General features: G+C 42.3%; 1 protein-coding gene and 1 non-coding gene across 2 annotated transcripts; both read left to right on the top strand.

Moving 5' to 3' along the window:
* The first annotated feature begins 4,908 nt into the window (after window positions 1–4,908).
* KLHL23 (kelch like family member 23) lies at window positions 4,909–21,233 on the top strand. The gene is made up of 3 exons (XM_052654031.1): window positions 4,909–6,121; window positions 9,763–9,915; window positions 20,923–21,233. The coding sequence occupies exons 1-3, from the start codon at window positions 4,909–4,911 to the stop codon at window positions 21,231–21,233; spliced, it is 1,677 nt and encodes a 558-aa protein (XP_052509991.1).
* Window positions 13,548–13,619, top strand: TRNAC-GCA (transfer RNA cysteine (anticodon GCA)). Its single transcript has one exon. It is a non-coding gene; the product is annotated as a tRNA-Cys (tRNA).
* Window positions 21,234–21,671: the final 438 nt, after the last annotated feature.

The following is a 21,671-nucleotide window of genomic DNA, read 5'->3' as shown; positions in this document are numbered from 1 at the left end:
ATTAACTGGGCTCTGCAGCCATCTGAAATAACTACACAAATGACAATATAGTAGTGAATTCGGTTATTCAAGAATCATTTGTTACATGTTTACAAGCTATTATGATTCTAGAAGCCCTTCTTTGAGTTAGATAGAGCCTATACTTACTGTACAACAAACAGCATCATGCCACAAACAGCCACACTTCCGTCTTCAATCAATCACAATTATGTCCTCGAATGACAACACCAACAATGACATCACTTCTCATTATGAAGGACAAACTGTAATTACAATTAACTACAAAGTTTGTCATTTTGGAAGAAATGTTAATAAGATACTAATTTTCAAATTGAGGTTGTGATAGAGGAGTGTAAATATCCTTTCATTGTGGGCTTCTCTGGTGGCTCAGATGGTAAAAAATCTGCCTGCAATGCAGGAGACCTGAGTTTGATCACTGGATTGGGACGAGCCTCTGGAGAAAGGAATGGCAACCCACTCCAGTATTCTTGGCTGGAGAATTCTATGGTCAGAGGAGTCTGGCGGGCTACAGTTCATGGAGTTGCAAAGAGTTGGACACGACTGAGCGACTAACACACATACTCACAGTCTTTCATTATAATAGTTAATATTTATATACCATATCCTAAGTACTTTCATGGTCATTTGATTAGTTGCTAAGTCATGTCTGATGCTTTGCACCCTGTAGACTGCAGCGCACCAGACTTCCCTGTCTTTCACCATTTCCCGTAGTTTGCTTAAACTCATGTTCGAGTCGGTGATGCTATTCAACCATCTCATCCTTGGTCTTACCCTTTTCCTCCTGCCCTCAATCTTTCCCAGCATCAGGGTCTTTTCCAATCAGTTGGCTCTTCGCATTAGGCAGCCAAAGTATTGGAGCTTCAGTTTCAGCATCAGTCATAATTTTGCTTTATCTTTCCAGTAACTTTATGTTAGTTGAGAAAGTACTGATATTTTCTTTTACAAGACAGAAAATTAAGGATCGGAGAAGCTCAGTTAAGCTACATGATGGATAAGTGACACAGGAGAATACTAAGCCTGAAAAAGATCTCATGTACTTTTCTTCTCTACTAAACTGTTTACCAAATGTTGAGATAGTAAATCTTTCATCTTTCTCCCATTTTAGGTCCGAGATTCTAATTGTGCAAAAGAATCATCTGATGCCCTTGATTAAAATGCAGATTCTAGCATCCCACATAATTGAATTGAGATGGTCTGACTTGTGGAATTAAACTAAAATCACTCAAATGAGAACAGGGGCCATTTATTCAGATCTTGCTATAGCCAGAGAGTCAGAGGGTCATTTGCCTTTGATAGAAGCTCAAAGGCAGGTAGGGGAGTGGACAAGCTTTGTAAAAGAGGAAGAAGAGGAAGGTCTCCAGTATGCTTTATTGGAGGTTGTTGGCCTGGCAAATAAAGCTCCTGGCCAACTACTAGAATCAAGGAATATTTTATGCGATTGGTATGAGGAACAAATTGGCTTTCTCTGGTTGGTCCTGAGTTGGAAGTAGGGGTAAAAATCGGTAAGCTGGCTGTCACTGACCACTTCCTGGGTCAGAAAGATCCCCTGGAGAAGGAAATGGCAACCCACGCCAGTAATCTGGGCTAATTGCTGGTCTAATTATTCTAGTCTAATTGCTGCAGAAGTTGTGGTTTGGCTTCTTGGGCTTTTTGGGTGGTTCAGAGTTCTGTTGTCATATACAGTCTGGTCATTGTCTGTTTGTATATGGTCTCTCAGACCATATTCTGAGAAACACACTGGGCTCTGGTGTTCTTTCATCCTGGTCTCCTTCCTCCCTTAAGCTGGCTACACTGTTGTTGCTGCTCCTGCTGCTGCTAAGTTGATTCAATCATGTCCAACTCTTTGCAACCCCATAGATGGCAGCCCACTAGGTCCCTTTGTCCCTGCGATTCTCCAGGCAAGAATACTGGCGTGGGTTGCCATTTCCTTCTCCAATGCATGAAAGCGACAAGTGAAAGTGAAATCGCTCAGTCGTGCCTGACTCCTAGCGACCCCATGGACCGCAGCCTACCAGGCTCCTCTGTCCATGGGAGTCTCCAGGTAAGAGTACTGGAGTGGGTCGCCATTGCCTTCTCCGCCTGAGCCACTAGGGAAGCCCATTAAGTATACTAGAGGGCTTTAGCTTCAGAATCCTCAAGGCTAGTGGGAAATTAACAGTGCTTAGGCATTTACCCATCACCATAGTCAAAATTCTCCAAGCCAGGCTTCAACAGTATATGAACCGTGAAATTCCAGATATTCAAGCTGGATTTAGAAAAAGCAAAGGAACCAGAGACCAAATTGCCAACATCTGTTGGATCATCGAAAAAGCAACAGAGTTCCAGAAAAACATATACTTCACTGTTGTTATTATTGTTCAGTTGCTAAGTCATATCCCATTCTTTGCGACCCCATGGACCGCAGCACACCAGGCTTCTCTGTCCTTCACCATCTCCCAGAGTTTGTTCAAGCTTGTGTCCATTGAGTTGGTGATGCTATCGAGCCATCTCACCCTCTGTCATCCCCTTTTCCTCCTGTCTTCAATCTTTCCAAGCATCAAAGTCTTTTCCCAATGAGTTGGCTGCTTGCATCAGGTGGCTGGAGCTTCAGCTCCAGCAGCAGTCCTTCCAATGAATATTCAGGACTGATTTCCTTTAGGACTGACTGATTTGATCTCCTCGAAGTCCAAGGGACTCTCAAGAGTCTTCTCCAGCACCACAGTTCAAAGGCATCAGTTCTTCTGCACTCAACCTTCTTTATGGTCCAACTCTCACATCTGTACATGACTACTGGAAAAACCATAGCTTTGACTAGATGGACCTTTGTTGGCAAAGTGATGTCTCTGCTTTTTAACACAGTCTACGTTTGTTATAGCTTTTCTTCCAAGAAGCAACTGTCTTAATTTCATGGCTGCAGTCACCGTCCACAGTGATTTTGGAGCCCGAGAAAATGGTCTGTCACTGTTTCCATTGTTTCTCCATCTATTTGCCTTGAAGCAATGGACTACACTGTAAATTCCATGAAAGTTATGGACCATCTTTTACTACATCGTTAACCAGTGCCTATGCCTAAGCAGGCACTCAATACACTCTTGCAAATGAATGAATAAATGGAAATATTTGATATTAGGTTTTGTTGGAACAAGAAAATGAACTTTCTGGTATAGCATATAAACACCTTTCCGTGATTGGACTGGCTGCCACCAGAAGAAAGACTGGAGGCTGCTCCTTCCAGCTACTCTAAATACTGGAAACGGAATCTTTGGCCCTGGCTGCTTTCAGTGTTTCTCAAAGCTCCAAGTTAACCCACACTGAACAAATTAGTGCCCGGGGCTCCAGAGTACTCTCCTAAGGGTGGGATGGAGTACATGGGAAAACAGCCCCTACTTCTGGCATTTGGAAGGTAACCTCAAAATGAACCCCAGACCTTCAGCTTTGTTGCTTCTCTCCAACATGCACCCGCAATTCCACTCCACAATTAGGTCCTGGGCTGGGGAGAGCTACTGAAGGAGGGAGAAAGGAGGTCCCCAATCCCTATATCTGGTTCTAATTCGGGACTTAGAGAGTTTGTCTAGAGAGAATACTCTCGGGAGTGTCTGCGTGGGGGTGGGGCTAGGGAGACAGGTCTAAGGAAAGAGGGAAAAGCGGCCCGGGCGGTCTCCTCGCAGAAGCCTCCCCACCTGCGGCAGGGGGAGCCTCGGGTAGGAGTGCAGCCGCGCGCCCGCGCGCCCACCCCGCTCCTGCCCGCAGCGCGGCCCCGCCACCCGTGAGTTCCCGCGAGTGGCCCCGCGCCCCAGCCGCGTGGGGGGCTGTTCGGTTGGAGGCGGGGAGCAGCCGGGGCACCAAAATAGGAGCCGCTTGTGGGCTGGAGCTGCGCTAGCAGGCAGCCGCCGCCGCGCCTCTTCCAAAGATGGTCAGAGGGTCCGGAGGCGCCCCCGCCCCCGCTCGCCGCTAGCCCGCAGGTCCGCACCGCGTCCCGGAGCCACTGCCGGAGGTAGGTGCGGAACGGACCCGCCGCCCGAGGCCAGCCGGCGGGGAGCGAGCGGGGCCGGACGCGGGGAGCGAGGCCACGCCGCCTTCCGAGCCCGCCTGCGGCAGCGGCGCGGAGACAATGGCCGCGCGGGCGGCGGGCCGGGCCGGGCGCGGGGCCGTCCGCGACGCCCTCCCCACACCTGTGCCGCGGCCCGGGACAGAGGGACGCGGCACCCGGCCCAGTGGACGGCACGCGGCGCCCTCGGAGCGAGTCCCCGCGCCGGCCCCCGGGCGGGGCGGTCCCCGGGCGGGAACGCCGGCTCCGGGCCCAGGCGCGCGGCGCGCGGAAACCCCTGCGGCAGTCCGCGGAGCTGGCGCGGGGATAGAGGGGCCGCCGTCCGGCCGCTTTCCTGTCTGTCCTTCCTTGAGCAGAAAGGCACAGGGTTTCCCTTTTCCGAGATTTCTTCTAATCTGTTACATTTCTATCATCCCTTTCCTGGCAATCGATGCGACTTGAAGACGGAGCTCGGGGGAAAGGTTGAATTGGGGCCGGCCAAGGTCCAGCCTCGAGTGAGGTGATCTCTTGGACGCTTGGATTGTCAAATGTGAGCTCTCTCTAGGACCGCTAACTCGGGGCAGATTGAAGACATTGGGTGAATGGGGTAGCAAATCAGTATCTCTTCTTGAGAGGACCACTGAACAATCTGGGGGCCTCATATCAGACTACGAGCTACCCTGAAATTAAATTGACCGTCATATAAATTATGAAATAGTCTATCCACGTTTTGCATTTGTGACTTAGACTGCTAAACTTAGCCTATCTAGTTTTGTATATTCGATGTTAATCAATCATTGTAATGACAGGAATATTGGGCACTGATTACCTGGGATAATATACAAAATTGAAAACACGTTTGTTTCATGTTTATTGCAGCCATGGCGCTAAAAGGACAAGAAGATTATATTTACCTTTTCAAGGATACCACGCATCCAGTGGATTTTCTGGATGCATTCAGAACATTTTACTTGGATGGATTATTTACTGATATTACCCTTCAGTGTCCTTCAGGCATAATCTTCCGTTGTCACCGAGCTGTTTTAGCTGCTTGCAGCAATTATTTTAAGGCAATGTTCACAGCTGACATGAAAGAAAAATTTAAAAATAAAATAAAGATCTCTGGCATCCACCATGATATCTTGGAAGGCCTTGTAAATTATGCGTACACTTCCCAAATTGAGATAACTAAAAGAAATGTTCAAAGCCTGCTTGAAGCAGCTGATCTGCTACAGTTCCTTTCAGTGAAGAAAGCATGTGAGCAGTTTTTGGTAAGGCACTTGGATATTGATAATTGTATTGGAATGCACTCCTTTGCAGAATTTCATGTGTGTCCGGAACTAGAGAAGGAATCTCGAAGAATTCTGTGCTCAAGGTTTAAGGAAGTATGGCAACAAGAAGAATTTCTGGAAATCAGCCTTGAAAAGTTTCTCTTTATCTTGTCCAGAAAGAATCTCAGTGTTTGGAGAGAAGAAGCTGTCATAGAGCCAGTTATTAAGTGGACTGCTCATGATGTAGAAAATCGAATTGAATGCCTATATAATCTATTAAGCTATATCAACATAGATATAGATCCAGTGTATTTAAAAACAGCTTTAGGCCTTCAAAGAAGCTGCCTATTAACTGAAAATAAGATCCGATCTCTAATATACAATGCTTTGAATCCCATGCATAAAGAGATTTCTCAGCGATCCACAGCCACAATGTATATCATTGGAGGCTATTACTGGCACCCTTTATCAGAGGTACACATATGGGATCCTTTGACAAATGTTTGGATCCAAGGGGCAGAAATACCAGATTATACTAGGGAGAGTTATGGTGTTACATGTTTGGGACCCAATATTTATGTAACCGGAGGTTACAGAACTGATAACATTGAAGCTCTTGATACAGTGTGGATCTATAACAGTGAAGGTGATGAATGGACAGAAGGTTTGCCAATGCTCAATGCCAGGTATTACCACTGTGCAGTCACCTTGGGTGGCTGTGTCTATGCTTTAGGTGGTTACAGAAAAGGGGCTCCAGCAGAAGAGGCTGAGTTCTATGATCCATTGAAAGAGAAGTGGATTCCTATTGCAAACATGATTAAAGGTAAGTGCAGACCGTGTTTATTCTGTATTTTTTAGGTGTTTGAGATTAGACAAAGGGTCTTTCACAGATAACATTATAAAAAATTTATCACTTTGGAATGCTACCTTGGAGCTATAGTTGGATTATACAAATCAAGTAATGCTACCTAGAATGTTCTAAGTAAAAATATAATACAGCAGTCCTCAACTTGACTGAGAGTTATTTGGTCAGAGTATGCTACCCAGGCTGGAAAAGAAATGTTATTTTTATAAGAAAACAATCTAATTCATTGTACCTACTCTAGAGCCTCTTTGAATCTACATCTTGCTTTCAGTCAAGAATTTATATTTAAATCAAAGGCTAAATGAAGAGAAAAGCTGGGTAGTTTTATTCATGTTTATTTATTATTATTATTATTTTGTTTGCTCTTGAAATCAAAGCTTTTTGAGTCTTGCTTTTAAATATTCACCTTTTTTTTTTTTTCTCATTTGATCGTCTGTCTTTTAAAAGGTCTTTCATTAAAACCTTGAAAGGTTTGGTCCCTGTAGGGTATAACAAATTACATTCTTTCAAAAACTAGAGGACACATAGCCTCTGCTCTTTGTGATTCCAGTCATATCTTAGAGGGTAGAGGAGAGGGGCAGATCCCCTGTCTTCTGCACGCGGCCCACACAGCGATGCACACAATTGGGTCTCAGTATTTGTCTGATAGGCACTGTATTTTTCGCTGTGTTTGGTACCAGATTAGCCTTGTTGTTGTTCCCTCCTACTGGAAGAAAAGTTAAGCTGTAATCTCATTTATTTCATTACATATATTCATCGGTGCTGGGGAGTTGCACACAAACTGGTAGGTTGTAACTAAATTTGAGTCATTTTATCCCAGATGTTTCTTCCCAGGCCTTTCTGTTTCTTTTTTAATGCTAGCGAGGGTGTGGGAATCTGACCTGGCCTGGGAATCTGACCCGGTGTGATCCTTGGATGAGAACAGGAAGCCTGAGACACAAAATGGTCTTGTGACCAGGCACACTGCTTCTGAGGCCAAGCTGCCTGGGTCTAAATCTTAACCTCTCACTTACTTGCTGGTGAGCTTAGGCAAATGGTTTAATCTCCCTGTGCCCCAGTTTTGCCATCTGTACAATGGGGGTAACAACATTACATGGTTTAGGGTTTGAGAGGATTAGTTTAATTTATGCATGTGAATCACTTAGAGCAGTGACAGGCATAGAGTAAGCACTCAGTAAGGGTTAGGCATGATGGTCATGAACACTTTAAGATGCTTATTTATTTGGCGTGCTGGGTCGTAGTTGTGGCACGTGGAATCTTTGACCTTTATTGCAGCATTGGGATCTAGTTGCCTGACCAAGGACTGAACCTGTGTCCCTGCACTGGGAACACAGAGTCTTAACCACTGGACCACTAGGGAAGTCCTGTCATGACCATCCTTATAGAAGAACATGTCAGCTTTGATAGGGCAGAAGTATCTTTCATATTCAATTCCAGCCTCTCTCCTGCATGCCCAAAGTTTCCGCAGTAGTTGGCAGCATGGGAGACGTGGCTTCAAGCTCAGTGCTGTTGCTGCTCTGGTTTTCACTCTGCCTGAGCTTGACTCCCCCATTTACTAATTCTCCTCCCTAGAGTGGCTCTAAATATCCTAACTCCTTTCCTATGAAAGAAACAAAGAAAGTTCAGATTATTTTAGCAGCTGTTGTAAACCTAGCTATATTTCTGCCTCTGCTTCTTAATGATAAGATCACAGATTCAGTGGTTTTGTAGTTTAGAGTATATTTCTTTGAGGGTTGAAATGTATTACTTTATGAAATGTTGTTAAACCTTATTTGAAACCATGTTTCTGGAAAGAAAAATGCAGCAAGGGTGTCTACACCGTAAAGAAAGCCGCAAGTGTTCTCACCTTAGCCTTGAGTGGAATGGAAGATCCTCTTACACTGAAGTCCTCCCCTACCTCCTAGCTGGGTCTGAAATTCCAGAGTTTTATATATATATTTTTTTTAATTTTTCTTTTTACTTTATTTTACTTTACTTTACTTTTTATTTTTACTTTACTTTATTTTACTTTATATTTTTTAACTTAAATTTTGATTCTTGATTATATCTGACCATCCCCGGGAAGGGTAACACTTTTGTCAGTTATGTGCACTTTTCGCAAGTGCTGGTTCTGATGGGTGGACTCGTGCTGAACTTTAAGTTTCCCATTTGTCTCTAGGAAGAATAGCACTATGTTCCCCAACTTGTTTTATTTTGTAGTCATGAAGTGAACTAGCAGCTTTCCCCAGTCAGGAGCACCGAAATTGGGCAGAGTCAAATTTCAAATTCATTTCCTTTTTTAGTTTAGTCATGTACAGAGAAGAGATAAATACTTGACTGTTTAGGACTTCCCTGGCGGTCCAGCGGTTAAGACTGCAAGCTTCCAGTGCACGGGAGGTGGGTTCAGTACCTGGTGGGGGAAGTAAGATCCCATGTGGGACTCGGTACAGCCAAAAAGATTCATTAAAAACAAATACTTGGCTGTTTAGAAAATCCTAACTTTTTTCTCCTTCATCATAACTGCACTGCTTACAAACTCGCTTTTGTTTTGGAGTAGAAATGTACAGGCAGATTGAACTGCACCTTGCTCAGAATGGGCTACGTAAAATGTTGCTTAAAAGACTAACCTGGCGTTTTCAACTAAAATGAGCCTCCTCATCTTTCTCCCTTGGAGAAGGAAATGGCAACCCACTCCAGCACTCTTGCCTGGAAAATCCCATGGACGGAGGAGCCTGGTAGGCTACAGTCCATGGGGTCGCAAAGAGTTGGACATGACTGAGCACTTTCTTTTCACTTTTTTCTTGCTCGTGTCTTCTTCCCCTGATGAATCCACTTCCTCTTTGTTTTTCTGTGGCATCGATGTTTCCCAGTTTTCTGCGCTCAGGACCTCAGAATGAGTCTTAGATGCAGTCAGTCTTTGAGGCCCATCTGTTCCTCTGTGTCTCTTACCTCGGTATCCTTCCCGCATACTCAAGGCCCAGTCTAAGTCAGACCCTCAGTACTTTGCACCTGCGCCAATACCTCTCTCTTTCTGACTCTTGCCCTTCTATTTCTGTAGTCCCTCTCTTCCTCTGTTTAAAATGTCCTGCCGAATTAATTGTATGTTTCTTAGTCAGGCATGAGGACCTTTTGCCGTGTCAGCTTCAATTTACCACGTCAGCTTTAATTCCCACACGACAGCACCAGAGTGCCACCTACCTGCTCAAGTGCTGGCAATCAATCCGGGCTACATGACATTGCCCAATGAGTCTTTATGTTCTCCTTTCCCTCCTCTTCGGATGGCTTTCTCTTACCTCTACCTGCCAAAGGCTACCTACCAAGGCCCAGGTCAAATTCTGCCGTGATTCCCCTAGACAAAGCAATGTCTCCTTGCTCTGAACACTCACAGGAGTTCTTTACCCTGCATTCTAATTATTTGTATTAATGTCTCACCTCTCCCTTAAAAAAAAAAAAAAAAACTGAGGAAGCTTTAAAAAAATTTTTTTTCTATCCTTCATAACTCCTAGGCTAATGCCTTGTGTCTAATGTCCATATTAACAAAAGCAATAATAAACTTAGTCCAATATTCATTGCAAAACAAAAAGACCAATCTGAAGACGTGATTTTAATTTAACACACAGGTGTGGGAAATGCTACTGCTTGTGTCTTGCATGAAGTTATCTACGTCATTGGCGGCCACTGCGGGTACAGAGGCAGCTGCACCTATGACAAGGTCCAGAGCTACAATTCAGATATCAATGAATGGAGCCTCATCACCTCCAGCCCGCATCCAGGTAACAAATTACTGTCTCAAATTGCACATGTTGTGATGCCGCTTATCAGCATAAAAGATGGCTAAGAATATGCTGGAAGTAGACGGGGGAGCCTGGTGGGCGGCAGTCCATGGGGTCGCCGGGAGTCGGACCCGACTGAGTGACTTCGCTTTCACTTTTCACTTTCATGCATTGGAGAAGGAAATGGCAACCCACTCTGGTGTTCTTGCCTGGAGAATCCCAGGGACTGGGGAGCCTGGTGGGCTGCTGTCTATGGGGTCGCACAGAGTTGGACACGACTGAAGTGACTTAGCAGCAGCAGCAGCAGACAGTGCTAAATTTATAGTAGACTACACTTGGGTATAATTAAAAAGCCCCAAATAGTCACATGTTATCTGATAACAATCATAATTAACTTATTCCAATTTGAGGACATCTACAGATACTTTCCCTGATGTCTTTACATGACAAATATTTTAAGCCTGTGTGGTTAAAAGTATTAGTTCTTTAAAAAAATTTTTTAACAAAGCTTCTTTTCTTCTGTTTCCTATTCCTTAGTTGTATTTTTTTTTCATTTAATACATGTGTTACAGAAAACAGAATTTTTATGGACAGGTAAAAACACTAGTCTGTCAAATAGTTGGAAAGGATATCTGTTAATTCCTTTTAGGAGATGATTTTTTTTTTTTCTTAAAGAAGCATGTCCTTTCTGGGTTTCAATAGGTGTGAAGCACTTACTCCTGTGATGAGCAGGGCTGTCTGTCGGCCTTAACAGTCATCCCAGGATCTTGTCTGCCCACAAAGAATGGCCTGCCTTCTGTGGTGTCCTTTGTTCTTTGGCTTGTCTCTTTGGGTAAGGCTCAGGGGAAAGCATAAACTTGTTACAGTTATACCATCTGGTTAAGATTCTTTTCATTAGGAAAGTTTCATGTCACCGTATCACTTTACTACTTTGAATCATTTTCCATATGGCATCAGGCTGCTATGTCAGTCACTGGAGAGCATAATCAAAATTCACAAGCTTGACCCATCCGAGAATAATAGTAATAGCTAACATTCTTGAGCACTTTCCATAGGTCAAGTACTGCCTAAGCACTTGGCATGAAATACTACCTTAAATTCTAACTACAACCCTGTGAGTTGGTATTGTTTACCCGTTTTACATATTTGAAAATGGAGGCTTAGAAGGGGTAAGCAGCTTTGCCAAGGTCACGGTTTGGAAGTGGTGGGTCAGGATTTAAAGTCAGGAAGTTTGAGCGCATTAACCTGTGGCATAACCAGTAAGTGGTCTGCCTCTCTGGAAGGGAGCAAGCTCTCCTGCTCTTAACCAATGCAGCTAGTTCGACCGTGCATCATGTGCGTCACCTCACAGTTCAGGGCGAGCACACCTGAATCTGGGGCTGTGTCTCCATGTACAGGAGGACTTTCGCAACAATCAGCCAGACGCTGTCCTGGCTCTTGAAGACATCGTGGAGGTGGTGATCCATCTCCTAGTAGTTCAGATATATTATCCTAGAATCCCCACAACTTTCTGTGATAACTAGTGAAATTATAGTAGAGAATAACATCATATTGAATACAGGCATGCCTTGTTTTTGTGTGCTTGGTAGATATTGCATTTTGTACACATTGAAGGTCTGTGGCAACCCTGCCTTGGGAATTCTGTCAGTGGCATTTTCCCAGCAGCCTTTGCTCACTGTGTCCTGTCACATTTTGGTAATTCTCACCATGTTTTCAAACTTTTTTGTAATTATTATATTTGTTCTGGTGATCTTTGATATTCTATTCTAATTGAATTGGCATTTTTAGCAATAAAACATTTAAAAATTAACATACATTTATTGTTTTTCTAGACATAAAACATTATGCTATTGCACGCTTAATAGACTACAGTATAGTGTAACCATAACTTTTTATGCCCTGGGAAACCAAAAAATACATGTGGACCCTTTATTGCGATGCTCACTTTATTACTATGTTCTGACTGAACTTCAGTTTCTTCAAGGTATGCCTGTAATAGCTAAGTTTAGATGCTTTACCCTCTGAGCCACCAGGGAAGCCCAAGTATGTGTCAGGCACTAACTTTTCTGGTACTTTCACATGTATTAATCCAGTGAAAGTGTTAATCACTGAGTCATGTCCAACTCTGTGCAAACCCGCGGACTGTAGCCCATCAAGCTCCTCTGTCCATGGGAGTCTCCAGGCAAGAATACTGGAGTGGGTTGCCATGCCCTCTCCAGGGGATCTTCCCAACCCAGGGCTCAAACCCAGGTCTCGTGCATTGCAGGCATATTCCTCACCATCTGAGCCACAGCAGTCCTGTGAACTAGATACAACTTACTGTTTTATAGGTCCCTGAGGCACACAGACAGTGAATAGGTTGCCCATGGTCAGCTAGCTCAGGCTGTTGTGAGTTTCAGATCCAGGCAGCCTGGCTGGGAGCCCATGCTCTGCACAACTACACTGTTACTTCATTTGATCCTCATGTTAACCTTATAAGTTAGATATTATTCTGACTTACCTTTACAAAGAAAATCCAACATATGAAAAGTCAGATCAACAAATCAGAGGGCAGTTGTCTAAATTAGAAGCTTAATTTATATTTCATAAAGGGATTCCTTTAAAAATAAATCTTCCATAACACAGTTAAACTGGATATGGCTGTTGACTGATGGAGAGCCACTCCAGGTGGCTTAGTAAGACTTAAGCTAAAGGATGTAAAGCCATGGCAAATTGAAAAATCAGTCAGAAATGAATATTAAATTACAGTATCAATTCCTGGGAACATAGAATTCCACATGGAGCATTTTAATTCATGTTGAACATAAAATGAGAAATGAAGATATCATATTATCACCTATGTTGTATATCTTCTGTTTGGCTCTCACAGTGTTCAAAATATTTTTTAACTGGCTTGTTATCAATATTTAAAATTTAGGAGATTTCAAATAAAAATCATTATTTCTGGCCTTTAGGAAAATTGCAAGATCTGTCAACCTTGGATCTTATTCCTTCCTGGCAGCAATCACTGGGGCCAGGTAGTGGCTATTCCCTTCAGATGAGGCTTCCATTTCACCAGAGTCTATTCCATGCTTATCACATCATAGACCTTGCGGGGGTGGGGGGGCTGCTGTATTTCTTACCCCTAGCCTGCTTCATTCGGCTAACCTGTTATCTCCTTGGCCCTGGGAAGCGTTTGGATCTACATCCTCTGAATTATAGCAACTCATGCTTCCTATGGGGCTTCCCAGGTGGCTCAGTGGTAAAGAATCTGCCTGCCAATGTAGGAAACGCAGTTCCATCCCTGGGTTGGGAAGATCTCCAGGAAAAGGAAATGGCAACCCACCCCAGTATTCTTGACTGGGAAATCTCATGGACAGAGGAGGACTATGGGGTCGCAAGAGTCAGACGTGATTTAGTAACTGAACAACAATAACATGCTTCCCATACATTTTAGGAGCACCTCCTGAGGACTGTAAAATGCCAGTCATGAGTCTACCTAATAGATATGTAGCATAGACTGCAACTAAATGACTGTTATTATTTTTAAAAGGTAATATAAATGTTATCTTTTTTCTTAATGCTTTTAAGTGTGATTGCTTTGTATAGTTGAAAGACAGGGGAGTATAATTCCATCAAATTCAAGATAACATTCCCTGGTGGCTCAGAGGATAAAGCGTCTGCCTGCAATGCAGGAGACCCAGGTTCGATCCCTGGGTTGGGAAGATCCCCTGGAGAAGGAAATGGCAGCCCACTCCAGTGTTCTTGCCTGGAGAATCCCATGGGCAGAGGAGCCTGAGCAGGCTACAGTCCATGGGGTCGCAAAGAGTCGGACACGACTGAGTGACTTCACTTCACTTCACTTCACTACCTTGGGAAAGATACCATTCTATTGATAGTTATTACGTGAGATATTAAAGATGATTAATTTTACTGCCACAGAAAGTCAGAATATAGTAGTAAATACACATACGTAACAGGAACACAAGACAATCTTACAAATGAGTGCTTTGAGATTGAGGGTAGAGAGAGCGTCAGTCTGGTTAAGGGGAATCTGACAATCTTAGAAGGCTTCCAGGAGTAGGTTCTTATGAGTTAGGCTTTCTGGCAGAAAGTTAGCCAATGAAGGAATGCTGGTGGGAAATTTCCAGGTTTACTCCAGTTCTTGGGAGTAGAGGTGTGCGTGAGGTGCAAGAGGGAAGAGTGAGAGACTGAGTGACAAAGTTCATTTGAAAATCATGTCACGGAGGGCTTTGAGTGGCCTCCGTAAACTTTATTTATTTATTTATTTTAACATTTTCAAAGATTTATTTATTTATTTTTTTTACTATAGTAACATTTCCTTCTAAAACACACTGCATGTATATCTCTACAAGTGATCTTTTTTTTTTTTAATTTTTATTTTTACTTTATTTTACTTTACAATACTGTATTGGTTTTGCCATACATTGACACGAATCCACCACGGGTGTACATGCGATCCCAAACATGAACCCCCCTCCCACCTCCCTCCCCACAACATCCCTCTGGGTCATCCCCGTGCACCAGCACCAAGCATGCTGTATCCTGCATCAGACATAGACTGGTGATTCGATTCTTACATGATAGTATACATGTTTCAGTGCCATTCTCCCAAATCATCCCACCCTCTCCCTCTCCCTCTGAGTCCAAAAGTCCGCTATACACATCTGTGTCTTTTTGGCTGTCTTGCATACAGGGTCATCATTGCCATCTTTCTAAATTCCATATATATGTGTTAGTATACTGTATTGGTGTTTTTCTTTCTGGCTTACTTCACTCTGTATAATTGGCTCCAGTTTCATCCATCTCAACAGAACTGATTCAAATGTATTCTTTTTAACGGCTGAGTAATACTCCATTGTGTATATGTACCACAGCTTTCTTATCCATTCATCTGCTGATGGACATCTAGGTTGTTTCCATGTCCTGGCTGTTATAAACAGTGCTGCGATGAACATTGGGGCGTAAACTTTAAAAATAGAGAACTGCCCAAGTTTCAGAGCAAGAGAAGGCTGCACTGTCAGTTTTAGTTTTAAGAAAAGAGTTCCTTTGAGAGTAGACTGGGAGAAAGATGGCAGGGAGGCCTACTAAAGCTATAATAGGCCAGGGGAGAAGTACTGAGAGCCTGCAGTGGTAGGAGTGGAAAACAGGCAGGTGTGAGGAATAGTACAGGTTCACCACTGATTGAATGGTAGTGATCACCCCCCTTGGGTGATTGGACATTGGAGATAAGGGCAAGACTGTCTGGCTCATTGACTGGCAGCACTGAAGTAGCAACCAATGGGAGGGGAGAAGTGGAGGGATGACGAGCTCAGTTTTGAGTGAAATGTCAAGAACTAGTTACTCAGACAGTAAAGAATCTGCCTGCAGTGCAGATCAAGGTTCAATCCCTGGGTTGGGAAGATCCCCTGGAGAAGGGAATGGCAACCCACTCCAGCACTCTTGCCTGAAGAACTCCATGGACAGAGGAGCCTGCTGGGCTAGAGTCTATGGGGTTGCAAAGAGTTGGGCACGACTGGACAACTAACACAACTTAGAAGAGCTGTCCAGAAAGCAATGAGAAGTGTGGTTCTGCAGTAGGAGGAAGAACGTGGGTAAATACAGAGACCTGGGCATTGTTTGCTTAGAGATGATGGCCAGGTGTGGAGGTGAATAAGATGCCTTGGGAGGTTGGGACTAACAACACATAAATGAGCAGAATCTTGAGAAACAGCGTTAGTTAAAGGGTGAGCTGAGAAAGAAAGAAGAATGTGTGAAGAACCCAGGAGAAGCAGTAAGAGATAGGGAAGAAAAATCCGTGGAGAGCTGTGTCCAGTGGGGAGAATGTTCTCTCTTGGCTCTGCCGGTTATTTACTTGTCTAATCTTGGGCAGCAGCTTAAGCTCTTGGGTCTTACTTTCCAGCAAAATAAGGAAGTTAGATTAGATAAGCTTTACAGTTCTTTTCAGTGAGAAAAAAAATCTTAGGTAAAATTTTTAAAGCATTTTTTTTTAAGTGGATATTGAATACCTGAAAATATTATGGTTGTTTCCAGATGCCTGCGTGGCTTTGTTCCGATCACTCTTGTAAAACTGAATATCGACTGCCATGTTTTTATAGTGAACATTTGTGTGTAAACTCTGAGCTATTTTCATACTGGGTTTGAAATTGCTCATTCATTCGTTTGTCCAACAGATATTTGCTGAGTGCTTTCTAATACTGTGTATAGTGCTAGGAGCTCGATAAACAAGATACAGTACCTTAGCCTCAGTAGCTTCATAGAGTAACCAATAAGAAAAAAGTCAGTTACAGCTGAGCAGGTCTCCACCAACTATAATAGAACATTATGTTGCATTTGGGTAATGGGAAAAAATACCAGGAATCACTTTATTTTTATACTTTTTAAAAACTGAGATGTAGTTTATGCACAATATAAGTTCTAGATGTACAACAGTGATTTATAATTAAAAAATTTTTATACTCTAGAGTTATTATAAAATATTGGCTGTATCCCCTGTGTTTTACAATATATCCTTCTAGCTATTTATTTTATACATAATAGTTGGCACTTTCTTAGTCTCCCGCCCCATCTTGCTCCTCCCCCACTCCCTTTCCCCACTGGTAGCCACCAGTTTCTTCTCTAGTCTGCGAGTCTAGCTCTTTTTTGTTGTAGTCGCTAGCTTGTTTTATATTTTAGACTCCACATATAAGTGATTCGTGCAGTATTTGTCTTTGTCTGCCTTGTTTCACTTAGCATAATATTCTCCATGTGTGCTAAGTTGCTTCGGTCCTATCTGACTCTTTGGGACCCTATGGACCATAGCCCACCAGGCTCCTCCGTCCAAGGGATTCTCCAGGCAAGAATACTGGTGTGAGTTGCCATACCCGCCTCCAGGGGATCTTCCCAACTCAGGGATAGAACCTGCATCTCTTACATTTACCTGCATTGGCAGGAGAGTTCCTTACTGTTAGTGCTACCTGGGAAGCCCGAATACTTTCCAAATCCATCCATTGTTGCCAATGGCAAAATTTCATTCTTTTTTATTGTGGAATAGTATTCCTTTATATATATATATATATATATATATATATATATATGTATATATATATATATATATATATACACACACACACCATATCTTTTTTATCTGTTCATCCATTGTGTTTTTGGCTTTGTCATTTAAAAAATGTTTATTTGTTCATGTTTAATGAAGTTTAATTGATTTACAATATTGTGTTAGTTTCAGGTATACAGCACAGTGAACCAGTTATATACATGTATGTCTCCACTCTCATTTAGATTCTTTCCCCACATAGACCATTCACAGAGTATTGAGTAGAGTTACCTGTGCTATCCAATAAGGTCCTGTTGTTCACCTGTTTTATATATGGTAGTATGTATATGTTCATCCCCAAACTCCTACTTATCTCCCCACTACACTACCCGCTTTGGTAACCATAGTGTGTTTTCTGTGTCTGTGAGTCTATTTCTATTTTGTAAATGAGTTCATTTGTATCATTTTTTTAGATTCTACGTGTAAGTGATATCACATGGTATTTGTCTTTGTCTATTTTCCTTCACTTAATATGATTATCTCTAGATCTACCTATGTTCCATTATTTTATTCCTTTTTATGGCTGAGTAATATTCAATTGTATAAATATATCACCTTTATCCATTCATGTCTCCATAGACAGTAAGTTGCTTCTATGTCTTGGCTATTGTAAATAGTGCTACAGTGAACATTGGGGTGCATGTATCTTTTCAAAGCATGGTTTTCTCCAGATGTATGCTTAGGAATGGGATTTCTGGAAGATATGGTAGTTCTATGATTAGTTTTTTAAGGACCCTCCATGCTGTTTTCCCTAGTGGCTATACCACTTTGCATTCCCACCAACAATATAGGAAGGTTCTATTTTTTCCACATCTTCATCAGCATTTATTGTTTATAGATTTTTTGATGATAGCTATGCTGACCAGTGTGAGGTAATACTGCATTGTGGTTTTGATTTGCATGTCTCTAATAATTGGTGATAATGAACATCTTTTCATATGCTTTTTAGCCATATGTCTTCTTTGGAGAAATGTCTGTTTAGATCTTCTGCCCATTTTTTGATTGGGTTGTTTGTTTGTTTGATATTGAGTCACATGAGCTCCTTGTGTATTTTGGAGATTAATCTTTTGTCAGTTGCTTCATTTGCATATACTTTCTCCCATTCTGAGGGTTGTCTTTTCATTTTGTTTATGCTTCCTTTGCTGTGCAAAAGCTTTTAAGTTTCGTTAGGTCCCATTTGCTTATTTTTGTTTTTATTTTCATTACTCTAAGTGGTTGCAAAGAGTCGGACATGACTGAGCGACTGAACTGAACTCTTTAAGTGGTGGATTGAAAAAGATCTTGATGCAATTTATGTTAAAGAGTGTTCTGCTTATGTTTTAAGAGTTTTATAGTAAATAGCCTTACATTTAAGTCTTCACTGTATTTTGAGTTTATTTTTGTATATGGTGTGAGCCAACCTTCTGATTTCATTCTTTTCCATGTAGCTGTCCAGTTTTCCCAGCACACCACTTATTGAAGAGACTTTTTTTTTCTCCATTGTATATTCTTGCCTCATCTGATGTAGAGTAATTGCTCATAAGGATACAGGATTAACATATAGAAATCTATTGCATTTCTATACACTAACAATGAAAGAGAAATTAAATAAACAATCTCATTTACCATTGCATCAAAAAATAAAATAAAATGGCTGGGAATAAACCTGCCTAAGAGGTAAAGACCTGTGCTCAGAAAACGGAAGCACTGATGAAAACAATTGAAGATGACGCAAACAGATGGAAAGATATACTGTGTTCATGGATTGGAAGAATTAATATTGTTAAGATGACCACATTTATCCTGAGGCAGTCTACAGATTCAGTGCAATCCCTATCAGAACACCAAGGGTATTTTTCATAGAACTAGAATAAATAATGTTAAAATTTGTATGGAAAAACAGAAGACCCTGAATAGCCAAAACACTCTTGAAAAAGAACAGAGTTGGAGGAATCAGTGACTTCAGTCTATACTACAAAACTGCATTAATCAAAAGAGTATGGTACTGGCACAAAACCAGATACATACATCAATGACTCAGAATAGAGAGCCCAGGAGTCACTTTATTTTGGACATTTTTGTTGCTATGGAAAGATTGAGAGTCTTCTTTAACCTGAGTCACAAAATGATGATTTTTTTTGGCAAGATCTGAATAGTTTAAAAATAGCCTACTAAGCTCACTGTTGAATCATTTATACCAACTGATAAAATTTTTGTATCATCATTAATTTTCACAGTAACCATTTAACAGAATGACTCATAATTTATATAAATAATATGTCACAAGTACTCAAAAACTAATGAAGTCCTATAAAAATTCTACATTTATTTAACTGAAAAGGAATAAATGGGTTTTCAGAAGTGGGAGAATTCTTGGATGTCAGAAACTGGAGAACATCAGCACGTGGACTCAAAGCAGAAATACCAATCTTCTCAGACTTATCCTTATGGTTTGAAGCCTAAATAGCAACAGCTTTACTGATAAGAACCTGTCTTCCCTACTTACAGGGGAAATCAAAGAATGGTTGTGCATTCTTTCTTTTTAAAGAAGGCCTTATAAGTTTTTTTTCCATGAAGTATTGGGAGTGCATATTTGGGCACAGAGGGTACAAGGTACAATTCATTCATTGATCCAACAAGCGTTTACTGAGTCCTTACAAGGTGCCAGACATTTGCCATCCTCCAAATAGGATGGAGCATTGGGCAGGACACAGTTCCTGCACTGCTGGAAGGAAGAGAGAGACTGTAAACAGGAACCACATCAGATCGTGGGACATACTACAGAGAGAATTAAAGTAGGGTGATGTGGTAGAGACAGCTGACTGGTTCCTGCAGGTTGGATGACAGGGGAAAGCCCAGTGAGGAGTTGACAGTAAGATGAGAACTGCATGACGAGAAGCAGGCAGCTATGCAAAGGAAAGACTTCCAGACAGAAGAAACAGCTCAGCAGTGGAAAGCTAACTCTTCATTTGTTTGCTATAATATTCATCCCACTGACAACTCCTGCTCTTCCTTCAGGTCTGTAGTTGACATTCCACAGAATGAACTCCCAGGCTGGGAGAGATGTGAGCACTAAGGGCTGGGATGTTAGAAACAGGGCTGGGACTAGCGTCAGGCAAGTGAGACACCTGAGGCCCAAAACGGAAGGAGTCACTCGGAGAGGAAGCACCTCGTCATGGTTTGTGCTCTAGGCACATCACTTGCCTCATCCTAGACACAGCCCTGGAAGAAGGGAGAGGAAGTGAGGTTGCCAGAGATCCCAGGGCCTTGAACAGCCAGCAGGTTTGAATATGGAGGGGGAGATAAAATGAAGAAATTGAAACAGCCTGGAAGGCTCAGCCCCAAGAAGTGGACTCCCAGCTCCAGGAGACAGACTTCACACAGCAGCCTTCTGCCTTTGAGCACCTTCCACAGCTTCTCAAGGTCACAGACTGTAGTTCCCCTAGCAAACTGGCTTGTGTTTCTCTAACTTCTTGTGTCCTAAACTTAACCAGCAGTATGAAAGAGGCAAGCATCTGTGGCAGCACGTACCAGTTGAGGGTTAGCTGCTAAGGCCCGAACGATCCTACACCGGTTACCTAGGACATGTTCATGGCAGAGGGACTCTGCTGCTACACCTTTTACACACAGGCATAGAGAAAAGGTGCCTGTGCTGGGAAGTTCCCAGAAGGGTAGTGGTCTGAGGATGAGTTCTTCCCAGCACCCTGAGAAGCCAGTTTAAGGATAATCTGAAAGACAGTGGCAGGAACTAGTCATCTGAACCTGGGAGCAGATTTTAAGGGTCCATGTTGCAGTAGTGTGTGCTGGAATCAAAATGTCACAACTACTCTATTTTTGTAAGCCAAATTGTAAAGCATTATTACATCACTACCCTGAGGTATCTCTTCTGTTTGTTTACCCTAATAAAAATGTGCTTTCTTTTTTCTTTTTAATAGAATATGGACTGTGTTCAGTCCCATTTGAAAATAAGCTCTATCTAGTTGGTGGACAAACTACAATCGCAGAATGCTATGACCCTGAACAGAATGAGTGGAGAGAGATCGCGCCCATGATGGAAAGGAGGATGGAGTGTGGTGCCGTCATCATGAATGGATGCATTTACGTCACTGGGGGCTATTCCTACTCAAAGGGGACGTATCTTCAGAGCATTGAGAAATATGATCCAGATCTTAATAAGTGGGAAATTGTGGGTAATCTTCCAAGTGCCATGAGGTCCCATGGGTGTGTGTGTGTGTATAATGTCTGATCACGTCCAAAGAAATGACCAAGTAGTCACTGTTTCATGGGGTAGTAAGAAAAGAATGTAGGGTTTGGAGTCTCTTACTTGTTACTGTGGCCTGGCACATAATAGGTAAATTCTTATTCCTAACCCCCACTCTACACCTCAACCTAGTGATTAATGGTCAAGAAAAATCTTTTGTATATTTACAGTTGAATAAATCAATGGAGTCAACACCTATAATCTTTGCTCATCAAAGGTGATTTGGAATGCTGGACACTTGGTCAAAGGTGAAATGCCTTTGTAGCAAATTTTTTCTCCTGGTAGCAGCAACACTGGGTGTAGGTCAAAATCATTCTGTGGAATGAGGTATCTCTTACGATCCTGTAATGTAATAGTGTACATTGTTTCCACTTAGCTAGCAAGGAATTTGAAATACAAGGAGGAATATTCTCTACCTCTACA

Source organism: Budorcas taxicolor, chromosome 2 (assembly GCF_023091745.1).
Source record: "Budorcas taxicolor isolate Tak-1 chromosome 2, Takin1.1, whole genome shotgun sequence".
Taxonomy (NCBI): domain Eukaryota; kingdom Metazoa; phylum Chordata; class Mammalia; order Artiodactyla; family Bovidae; genus Budorcas; species Budorcas taxicolor.
Note: the sequence above shows the minus strand (reverse complement) of the source record. Positions and strands in the feature narration are given on the sequence as shown.